Source organism: Parasteatoda tepidariorum, chromosome 10, assembly GCF_982258835.1.
Source record: "Parasteatoda tepidariorum strain Cologne lab strain chromosome 10, Ptep-v5.0, whole genome shotgun sequence".
Classification (NCBI taxonomy): Eukaryota; Metazoa; Arthropoda; class Arachnida; order Araneae; family Theridiidae; genus Parasteatoda; species Parasteatoda tepidariorum.
In genome coordinates this window covers 9188368-9200747 of record NC_141764.1, presented here as the reverse complement: position 1 = coordinate 9200747, position 12380 = coordinate 9188368, and the positions used below count along the sequence as shown (strand labels likewise).

Sequence of the window (12380 nt, the reverse complement as noted above, 5' to 3'; positions counted from 1 at the left end):
AGTATGTACTGATAATTAAGATTTTTACATAAAATCTTATAGAGAGTCTAATAATTTGACCCGGGACTGGATGTATAAAACATTCGATTAGGTGGTTTTATAATTGAATTTTCAAATTGAAGAAGCCGAAAATTTCAGAAAATAATAATTCGTTTACAATGTAGGTAATGAATTTTGAACAAATCAATTGTTTACAATCATAATTCTAATACATAAAGATAACTATACTATGTTTTGCTCTTTAATAATTAGTTGCTTTGACAAATAATATATACTACGCATTTTACTTTCTACATATACCATGTTAGAATGTTTGTTCCATTTTCATCAATTCGTAAAAGTATTAATTTACATTATTAGCTAGCACACGAACTTCAAAACAACAAATCGGAAATAGGATTATTTATTTATTTATTCATCTAGTAATTTGTTATTGAATTCCAGCTTGGTTCTATCTTTAACAGAATAAAATTTAGGCTGATAGAGTATCTTTAGTTTTTATTTAAATATTTTTATTTTTAATATCTATGATTATTAAATCTAATTATGTAGAAATTTGCGGTTGTCATGGAAATATTTATCGAATTCAGTTTTGAAATTTAACGCATGGATGCCTTGTATATACACTTTACGTATGCTTGCTTTCGGTTATAATACTTTTTTTTATGATTATTTAATTTATAATAGTGCGATGAATTAAGTAAATGTAGCAAGTACTTAATTTATACTTTATTAAAATTAGGTTTTATCATTTTTATCTGGAAGAGTGAAAAATTAAAGCGTAAGGCTTTCAAATCTCCTAATTCATTTTGTAAATTTCATTCCTTTGATAATTAATATAAGCGAAATAATAAGAAATATTATTTTTAAAATAAGGCTGCATAGTTATTATTCTACAATATTTAATTCATTTCATTTATAATTGTGTGTTTCTTACTTGTCAATTTGTCAGTTGTAAGAATTTTAAGAGTTTTTATACTTTGAAATAGCATTCTGAGTAAAACTACATTTTGAATTACAATTATTTTCAAGAAAAAATTATTCTGTTTATCAAAATTAATGCAAAAACTCTAGAATTTATTGAGTTGGAGCTATATTTGGCGATAGTCCTAAAACATATTCAAGCAAAGTCGCCGCCGCAAATGAATAACTTATGATAACCCATAGACCTAATTCAAAAGAGCAATACCTAATTTTACTCCGTTCTAAGCAAATAAATTACAGCCAATCAGACAGTTAAAAAATACAAAAATGTTCTGTGATTGCTCAGAGAGTATTTATTAATAGTTAATAGAAAATATCTCAAAGTTTCTAAGCAATAGACATTTTTTTGAGCTAATTTCTGCCCAAAAAGCAAAGATTTTTTCTCTTTGATCTCCTTTGAAAGGAATTTTTTTTTAAAATCAATTTATAAATTATTTTTGATTTTCCAAGCTTTAAGAATTTGAACACATGAACTTCTTCTCTGACATTACTTGTGTTTTTTTGTTGTTTTTACTTTATTTATAGGAGGATTTCGTACAAAAATAAAATTTACATAGCTTATTATAATTATATACAGAATTTTAGGGATAATCATTTTTACAGCGTTTTAACCGAAGAAACTTTTGAATGTTAAGCGGTATTTTATAAATGAAATAAGTTATGTTTAAGAATAACATGTTGAAATAATATGTTGTGTATTGTTGGATTCATTCTTTAAGAAATCGCTTCGTTCTGCCAAATATTTAGGCTACATGGTTTTCTTTGGGGTAAAGATGATTTGCAAATCCTGATGTTTAAATACATTCTGAAACTTATTTTCGCAAATTCACCATCAAATCTCACACACGTTCTTCAATTACAATCAGCTACATTAATCACCAAACACCGCTATGATTTCTTCTTCTTATTTTTTTTACAAATTTCTGATTCGATACTCTTCTTTGAAACAGAGTTCGTAAAGTTCTTCCTTAAGATATTGAAATGGTGGCAACAAAGTTTAAACGATAAAATATTTAATTTCATTAACTCAAAATATCTGGTTTCAAAATTTTAAAGTTAAAGATAATTTCATAGTTACAACATTGATGCTACGGTTCTCTTACTTTTTTAAGGATCCCATGAACCCTGTTAAAATATTAAATTACAGATGTTTACTTCTACGAGCATAAAATTATTATCAAAATAATGATTAAGACATAAATGTAAAACTGTATAATTAATGATAAAAACTACACTGGTTTCAAAAAATATAAAGATGGAAATGAAAATCGACATGTTTCGAGCATTCAAAAATAGATGCCCATTCTCAAGACTGGCCAGACCTGAATGACATGTGACGTTAATTTTGGATGTTCGAAACATGTCTACTTTTATTATCATCTATTATTTTTTAAATCAATGAAGTTTTTATCTTTTCAATTCAGTTTCTTGGGATTATTCATTTGATAATGCATTATATTAAATTACTTCACGCGATATTAAAATAAGTTTCACGTAGGGTAAATGCATAGGTTCTTAGATTGAAAAAAATAATGAGTCACTATTTTCGAAAAATAAAATCAATGTAGTACAATTTTTTTTCTGCTAACCTTAATAACATTTTTAAGGACGCAAAAAAAGTCAAATGTGAAAATGGAATGTCCCCTAGCACCAGGAATCAAAATTAAATAGTTACAAGTACAGCTATTTCAAACAAGTTAATGTTTTCGTCCAACTCGAAATTGTTTGAAAATGTACATTTTATATTATATCGACTTCCAAATTTATTCTAGATATATTTTAGTGTATATTTTAGGCGTACTTCGATAGTTTATTTTTACACCCTTATTTACTTCCATTTACACCCTTATATTAAATAAATTATTCCATCTTTATGAAATTTATTTATAGAATAATAGTAACGCATATCCTTAACCTTAATACCGCTGCCAACATATTAATGGAATTTTTTAATAGTTAAATTGTTTCTCGCTTTAGCTTTCAAGGAATAATATGTTTCGTCCAAGCAGATTTCCATTCAGGAAATAGCGAAACTATTGAGTAGTTTCTTCCTTCTCGCTGCGTATTTTTCTTTTTAAATCAAATCTAAGTTGGAAAATTGCGTATTTTTTCTTACATTTTTCAAATAAGATGATTCTAAAATTGGCACTGCTTTGGAATCTTTCTACAAATTTCAGTTTTTAGTATTTGCTGTTTAACAAAATAAAGCATTTTCCTGATAACAAATTATGCTATAATAATACCTTGTAAATTGTGCTAAAGTTGAAAAATAATTTTAATAAAAGTAAATTTTTGCAGCATCTTTTTTTTTAAAGAGCAGATTCCTTAAAGTTAACGGTGTGAAATATAAGTTTAAACATCAAAAGTTCCTCCGAAAAAGTAGTTCCTTTAGAAATTAAATTTCATAAAAGTCAGATATTTAAATGAATATAATGTTTAGAATATAATGTTGATGAATTAGGATATAATGTTACATGATAAAATACAAAATTTGAGCAAAATCAGTGGAGCAGCTCCTCAGAAAATAAATTTCAAAAAACTCAGATATTTAAAAAAAATTCTCAGGAAATATTCAGCCGATTATGATCAAATTTTGTATTTTGCTATGTAAAATTGAGTTCTTTAAAATGATTGAAAAATTTGTATACCTTACAATTTTTTGAACCTTTATTAAATAAAATAATAAATGTTTACTATAAGCTATTTTTTTTTAATGGAATTATACATAAAATAACTTTTCTCCTTCAACGCATATTTTTGCAATGATTCTAGTAAGAATAAAGGATAGTAGTAGCTCACGCGGTCATGAATCGAAACGAAAAAATCGATAACAGTCCTCTTCCACTTTGCCCCCCCCCTCTCCACATCTCTTAGTCTGATGCTCTAAGTTTAACGACAAAGGATGCTAATGATTCGGCCACTCCAAAAAGTTCGAGAGATGCTCACAAAAACATTCCAAAGGAATAATATTCTTTTATTTATTTATTTTTTATCTTAATTTTTTTCTCTTCAGAGGTTTTTTTTCTTTCTTTTCTTAAAGTGCATTCTTACCTGGTGATGGAAGTAACGAAAACTTGCCAATCAGAAATATTTACATCCAATTGAACGACATTTTATTGAGCTAATGTTTCGAATTCAATCTGCCACTGTTCTTAGAATTCTTTTTGTTTCCATAGGGCTGAATACCACGTTTTCTAGATTTTTTTTTTTTATAAAAAAAAGTGCCGATGAATCAACTAGTTAAATCTGGAATTTAGTCTATTCACGTTTCTGGTGTTTTTCTTCATTTTTTTTTACTTTTAACTATTCTTTGATCATAGATTATCATTGGTCATTTTTAGTAAGGGGTCGTTTAAATATTACGTAAGCATATTTTCGGTAATTTTGAACTGGCCCTCCCTACTTGTCAGCGAAAAGAATCACATCACATACCACTTCCCTTGCTTACGAAAGCAAACCTGTACCTCCCCCCCCCCCTATTTTTTTTCCTTTAATTTTGACCGTAAAAATCTCTATTGAAGTAAAAGATGCAACAAAATTTACGATTGAATTCCTTTTAAAAATTGTTGAGCGAAATATTCTTTGTGTTCAAAGTGCTTCGAAAAAAAATTTCTTACACTTCCCCCAATTCAATTTTTATTCCAGATTTGAAATTTGTATGCGTGAAATTTTCTTTGTTACATTTTTATTTTGCTTATTAAGAATATTTTAAAGTTAACGGGATTTTAATACCTTACATAACCATTGTTCATACCCAGAGCCGGATTATACCTTTCGTAGGCCCTAGGCACAGCCGTTTTTGGGCCCTCCCATCCTTCCCCCACTCCTCCCCTCTTTTCAAAATAAAATTTTCTTGCATGTTTTTTTAAAAATTTTATTAATATGGATTTTAATTTACAAATTTGCTTATCGAACTTTATCTGCAATACCGACATACTGCCGATATTGCAGTTGATATCGATTATACCAATATGATTAGTTCAATCGATAACTCGTTGAATCCAAAAATCTCAAAAAAGTAATATATTAGATCATAAGATTCTGCAAAATAATTTATTACCGAAAAATATTATATTTTAATTTGTATCTTCATAATTTTGTGCAAAATACACTTGTTGTTTTTAAAGCTAAATTATTTTTGTCAACAAATTTTTTTCTCCCAAGTTTTTCGTAGGCCCTAGGCACATGCCTAGTGTGCCTACAGGTAAATCCGGCCCTGTTCATACCCCTTCTTCTTTGTCATCAAAAATAAGCAAACCACAAATTACGTAATAATTGAATGACCCCTAGAAGGGTGTTAATAACATTTCTCAATGTTAATAATAATAGTTTCAAGAACTCGACAGATGGCGCTCTGCGCGAGCTTTGCTTCTACGTGAAATAGATCAGAAGTTATGATGATTTAAAAAAAAAAAAAAAACTTCGATTTTGATTTTGAGCAACCGGAAGTATAAAATTAAAACCGGAAGAAAGCCTTTTTTGCTAGTTTCGTTTTTGAATTTAAACCTTAAACATAAAATAAGTTTTCAAAATATAAAAAATACAAATCTGTCAACCACATTTCTTTATTTGTGCAATGTTATGTTCTAAAATTTTGATCCAAATGGTTAAAAAGTAGTAGCAGAGAAATACAGAACTATTTTAGATTGACCATAATAATAGTGCATAGATGCGTTATTATATTTTCACTAACCTAACTTAACTAGTTTGAAAGTAAATTTTCAAGATGCTAATAGAAAAATTGTTATCAATCTTTATTTTTTAAACGCAGTAAGAAATAACGCTCGATTTTTTTTTAGAATTTCTATGGTTTTTTCTTCCTCAAAAACTGGAAGCAACTAAGTGGAGCTGTCTGCATTTTCCAATTTTTAGTACTTAGAATTTTTTTTGGTGCTTAAATTTTTTAAAATTTATTTTGATTTTTACCCACTGACAAAATGATGAGTACGCAATTTATTTCTGTTGCCTAGCAATGGCACAGAGTTTTTCTTTAAATACTAAATTTTTTTCTCTAAACACCATAGAGTGTTTTTTATTAGTGGAATGCGCAGAGAAATATATAAAAAATTCCCACTCCATTGTTAAACCAACATAAAAATAGCGATACGCTTTCTTCGATGCGCAACAAAATACCAACGCTCGCCCGGCTTAGGGCAGTGATACAACAAAAATCTTAAATGATAGTTGAATTGATGAGTTAATAGTTTTCTTTTTCTTAGTTTTGCCAACCCATTGGCAAAATGAGTACTGTTTTGGGTTTGATGGCGTGCGCACCTTATTTGGACGTCATCACACTTTTCAACTGTGTTCAAGAGTAATAGTAAACAATGCGCACTCGTCTTCATTGCATGCGGCTATGGCAACCGCTGCTGTTTGATAATTTTTATTAAAATTCTTTTTTCACTTTTAATTTCGTTATGCATTAAGTTGGTGAGATTAATTTTGAGATACGGGACCATAGAGATCCCATAAACACTTGTTGGGTTGTGAATAAAAGAGAATTTCATCACTTGAAAGATATTTTTGTTTTTATTGTTTTAATTAGGACATCTAACCTACAGTTCAAGCTGGATCGTTTTCAATACTAATTCAGGTGAATATCGTAAATAAAGAGTGTAAAAAAAATTAGACAGCAACCATTTTGCCAATGGGGTTTTGCCTTTCGGCGGTAACATTTTTTTGTTATTATTTTGTTTTATGATCTAAATTTATTTAATACAAATTCCAAAAACGGACTGAAATTTTTCCCCTCTCTTCAGTTGACGAAATACAATCTCGATAAAGCTGGATATTTTTAAAATGCAGGTAACATTAACTTTCCTCTCTAAATTACTGATTGAAGAATTGTATTGTTGAGAAAGTATAAATACTTGCTTATTTTAATTGAGTCTTGTCTTTGAAAAATACCGTTGAATAGTGAAGACTTCCTGGAATCCAATTATTTTCTCCGACAGTTTTGGCAATTAATGTGTGCCACACCCTAAAAATCTTTTAATTTAATTTCAGAGCTTTTAATTTTTTTAGCAATATGATTTAAGAACATTTCAGAGATAGATGCATGCATTAGAATATTCGGATGGCATTTATATATTTCAAGTTAAAAGAAGAAAAATACACACTCTGTTATTTATTTAAAAAAAATAACAATAGCAAATCTCTGACCAAAAAATTACGGAATTTTAAATCCTTGAACATGCTTTTTTTTTTTTTAAAGCAGCCTATACAATACTGAAGTTAAACTTTAAAATTTCAGAATTCTGAACACACTTGATGTGCATTTTTAGGAATTGCGTGCACACAAATATACTTTTGTGTAAAATAAAAATTTTTTTATTAAGTATTTTTTTAAAAAATCTAATTTATTGATAAAAGCATTCGTTCTTTTTTTCTTTAAAAATTAAGTGAATTAGTTAAAATAAAGAATGAAAAATCATGATGTTTTAACTATATGTAGATATTGCAAAATAGAAATTTCAAAATGTTAATATACTTATGTTGTTATCATAACGTATAATTTCAGTAGATAAATATAAAAATTATAATTCATAAAGTATAATATTTTTAATGTTATTGAGAAGGTTTAAAAATTTAATATTTTTAAAGTTATTTTAAAATGAATATAAGCCAGATTAAAGTGAGAAACGTAATTGAAATTTTGAAGAAAGCAGTTCACCCCCAAATAAAGATGAGTTTTTTCAGCCTGTCAACTCTGTAGCGGCATTTTTTTTCGAGTTACAGAGCGGCTCACGTTGTATTTTTTTACTACAAGTTTAATATTATTGAATGTTGAAAAATTTTCTTCTGTTGAACTGCCTGGATAGTTTTGATACACCTTCTTAATTTCACGTTCTTAAATTTTGTAGTGTCTTTGCAGCAAAATGTAACAAAACGCAACAACCTAAAATAGATTACGATTTTTGATTATAGAGAAACAATTTGAAAAAGTATTACAAAATGAAGAAATTTATTATTGCTTGTCATTTTGATGTATATTTCTGCATGAACATTCTGTTTTAGACTATTTTTAATTATAATATTCCTATTTTTTTTAGGTAAGAATGTCTAGAATTAAAACAGGATTTGTTATTAAAAATGGTAAATATGTTTAACATTAATATATTTATTGCTAAAATTCTAATATTGCTTGTCATTTTCAAAATAATGCATTTTTATGTTTCACGAGGCAATTGTATAAACAGTATTTTTTTTAAATGGTATTTATTGGTTTTGAGGGGAAAAAAAATTATTTTAGCTTTAAACACTTGTGTACACACAGGGTGTCGAAAAAGTATGCTAACATACTCTAAGGGAGACGCTTTAAATGTCTCTTAACAAGTCAGGATTGCGACTTTCATCCATAATATATTATGAGGTTTGCAAAAAAAAATTTTGGGCACCATTTGGTTTTGGACTCTCTTATAACGAACCGCAATATTTGTTTTTATAACCGTTGTTGACCAGCCGACCCAATTTTGGGTTTACGGCCACCAATGTTCAACTCCATATCCCTGTAATTTTGAACCCATTCCCGGAAACAAGGGAACTCCTGGATCAAGTATTGGGAGAACTTTGACTTCGTGGAAAACTTTTTTGATGGAACTAACCCGCATTTGCGTTACATAGAGAGGAAGACCACGAGAACCTCCCATGTTTAGCCTGACGGCAAGGGGACTCTAATCCATGATCCGTCTACCACTGTGGATATTTTTTGTCAGCACTATCAGGGGTCTGTCCAGGCCGAATTTACTACAGTTTAGCGGTACCTTCACAAATTTAATTTTAAGAAAAACGGTAGTTTCGCAAATTCAACTTCAGGAAAAACGGTAATTTAACACAATACTTTTTCTTAAAATTTTATTTTTGTATCCTTAAGAAACGATAAATCTATATTTTTACTATGTTTCTGTGTTGATTTTTTCATATAATTTTTTAAGTTTTGACAAATTATGTCTAAATTTTCACAAAATAGGTACCTCTCAGAAAAACCTAGACAGACACCTGATATGGTCGGTGCGAGCCGGATGCGGAATTCGTATCGACTAGCCATCGCTGGGATTCGAACCCGGCTCACCTCATTTGAAGGCGAACTCTCTGTTCCCTGAGCCATTGCGGCTCAGCAATATTTATTTGCAAGAAACGAGTTCATGAAAAAAATGTTTTTTCATACACACGTACTAAATATTGCCGATTTCTCTTGGAAGTCCTGGTTCCGGTTAAATCAGTATCTGTTATAAACAAGTTCGACTGTAATGTTTCCATATTTTAAAACTTTAAAATACATCTGCAGGTTTATTTGTTAATAATGAAACACCGTGAAATGACGATATTCCTATTACCAAAGAGATATTCAGGGCATTCACTGTTACTAACTGCAATCCAAAATTTCTTCTTGTTATAAATGGTTAGCCCCCTCTTGTATATCCGAAGTAATCTCTTCTTGGCTTCTTATTGATCTTAAGAAGAAAAAAAATAAAAACAGAAAGTATAGAAATGAATTTTAAGCGGCGGAGAGATAAATGCCCTAAGCCTGTAATTTATGATATTCTGTCTTCTGCCTTTGTTTACTTCTTGTTGTTTCACTTAAAAACTCCCTCACCCACCCCCCTCCCATTTATTTTCTTCTACGAGTAAGTATCATTTATTTATTCGAAAATTTACATCAGTTTTTTTTCTTTCTTTTTTGTTCAAAAAATGAATTCAATTTTCTGGAGAATCGGCTTTTGGGAATTCGATTTGTGAAGTAGGGAAAAGTTCATTTAAAATCACATGATCAATGTATGTTATCGCATCTCGAAATATTTTTGAACAGTTTTCTAGGTAAGAATTTTCTTTGTTCGCCCTATTTTTGAAGAATAAAACATGACATACTCGTATGAAATTGCAAAATATAAACTTCATTGTGTTGTTTTTACGTTTTTGAAAGTAAAATTATATTGCGCGTTTATTTAGAAATTCAACTTCGAATTTAGGATTATAATTATACTCATACCGCGTGTTCCAGTCTTGGAATGTAACAGCTACATTGTAACTGTTCCAAATAGTTTGCAAAACTAGTTTATCTGATTACTTCGATCCTCAACTTCAAATTTAGGATTATAATTATACTCATACCGTGTGTTCCAGTCTTGGAACGTAACAGCTACATTGTAACTGTTCCAAATAGTTTGCAAAACTAGTTTATCTGATTATTTCAATCCTCAACTTCAAATTTAGGATTATAATTATACTCATACCGTGTGTTCTAGTCCTGGAACGTAACAGCTACATTGTAACTGTTCCAAATAGTTTGCAAAACTAGTTTATCTGATTATTTCAATCCTCAACTTCAAATTTAGGATTATAATTATACTCATACCATGTGTTCCAATCTTGGAATGTAACAGCTACATTGTAACTTCCAAATAGTTTGCAAAACTAGTTTATCTGATTACTTTGATCCTCGTTTCTTAGAATTGGGGTAAAAAATAACGTATGTCTATAGAGTTTCGCATTAACATCCGCATATATTTGTTACTGTGATTGACCAAAAATTGGTGGTTGATGACCTCCACCGGTGAATGTTGACAATCACATAATCGCTTCGGCAAATGTCCGAAATACATACTAGATCTAGTTAAGGGTCACTGCCCGGTATGACCTACATCAATGTTTTTTGTTTAAGGTCAAGTGCCACTGACCAGTATGCATTTAACCGGTACTCCGAACACTAATGTTTCTTCTAATCTATCCTCTGCAGATATTAAAATATCGAATAAATATAATAATATCAGTGAATAAATTAATAATCCAATCCAATCACCAAAGCGACTATGTGATTGTTGACATTCAGCTGTGAAAGTCGACATTCTCTTGATTTCGGACATTCACGTTAGCATATCCACTTTATGGATCGGTTGTCCATTTGCCTATAACCAAATAAAATAACTGTTCCGAATAGCCAGTATCAATTATCAAATGCGGCCGTTCAAGAAATGCAATTTAAATCATTCACAAAACTCTCTTTTAGTGTAGTTGTTTAACCAAAATCTTCGTGTATAATGTTTCACTTTCGAGATGATGTTATAAAATAATTATCAAAACACGAAATTTGAATTGAAAAAGAAAGGCTGTATAGCAACAATATAGATTGTCTTAAGAACTTCCCTAGCCATTCGTCTGGACCTGTGGCGGTGACTATGGTAACGAGGTATAACTATTTCAAGTAGGGGTGTGGGGTCACTGTTTAGGACAGATTTTGGCTCTGGTCGACGAGAGAAAGGGAATCTTTTTCTTCTGTCTATTGTTTTAGTTCTAATGTGAAGAAAAGCTACTCGCCTGAAATGCGCTATTCTTGTTTCCATAGCAGCAGACTGCCTCAGACTTAGTAGCCTGGGGAGTTCTTACTGCAGACAAACTTTATTTTGGAATTATTCCTCAAATGGCAACAGCAAGTAAATTACAACAATTCCCCTCTTTTTTTGTGGATTTGTTTCAAAAATAGCACGCTATATTTCACATGCTTAATAAACATAAGTAAAAAAATAAGACTTTTTTTTTTTTTTTTTTTTTTTTTGAAATAGGAACGATGAATTTTCCCACGTAGTCACATCATTATCGATATTTTTAAGTTAGTTTAAATATTTGGTGTGAGAACCTACAGGGGCATAATTTTACTTTTGTTACAAGTAGTATAAAAAGTTAAAATAAAAGTTAAAAAGTAAAAAGTTGATTAAGTTCTCGTTGATTAAAATGGAGTGTATTTTATATTTTTAAAAAAAAATGAACTGATTTCTTTCAAAAATTTATATTTTAAATTGGGAATTGTGAAATCAAACTAACTGAAATAAATTCAAAAAATAAGTTCACACACAAGGGAAAAAAACTATAAAAACTTTACTTTTTTTTTTAAACAAAAAATTTCTTTTTTCCAAGGAAAATTCCCAATTGGTTGTTGTTGTAATAGGCCTTTAAGGCAAGGGGTGCGATTGTTCTTGTTTTCTAGTGGCGCCCTCTATTGCTAAGAATTCGACTTCTGTCACAACCTTACGTCACATCCGTTTATAGGGCGAACTCATTCATACATCCATTCATTCATCCACAGATCGTAATTTTTACCAGAACCAGAGAACAATCAAGCTCCAATTCAGTGCCTCAAGAGGTATAATTTATTATGGGAGCGGAGGACCCTGTGACCCGACAGATTTAACGCGCACCCGTCACCATTTACTAGACGGAGAGTCTTTTGCCGGAGGCGCTGGACTCCCGTTCTCACGAATGCGAGTCCAGCGCCCTGCCAACCAGGCTATCTCGGCCTCAACATTACATGTAACATTTTTTTAGAATTTATTTATAATTATAAAAGATTTATTATTATATAAAAATTTTATTAAAAAAATTATTGTGCTTGAGATATTTTG

The 12380-nt window shown here is 29.9% G+C and overlaps 1 protein-coding gene across 3 annotated transcripts in view; it reads left to right on the top strand.

Annotated features, from left to right (window-relative positions):
- The window catches only part of LOC107447594 (uncharacterized), a 139485-nt gene that overhangs the window by 36742 nt on the left and 90363 nt on the right, over positions 1-12380 (top strand). For 2 of the 3 annotated variants that reach the window (XM_087154003.1, XM_087154004.1), the window contains exon 2: positions 8037-8079. The exons of the other annotated variant lie outside the window; for it this stretch is intronic. In XM_087154003.1, the coding sequence (XP_087010129.1) occupies positions 8043-8079 (37 nt within the window). In that variant the 5' untranslated portion in view covers positions 8037-8042. The remainder of the gene's footprint in view (positions 1-8036; positions 8080-12380) is intronic. 3 annotated transcript variants of the gene reach the window in all.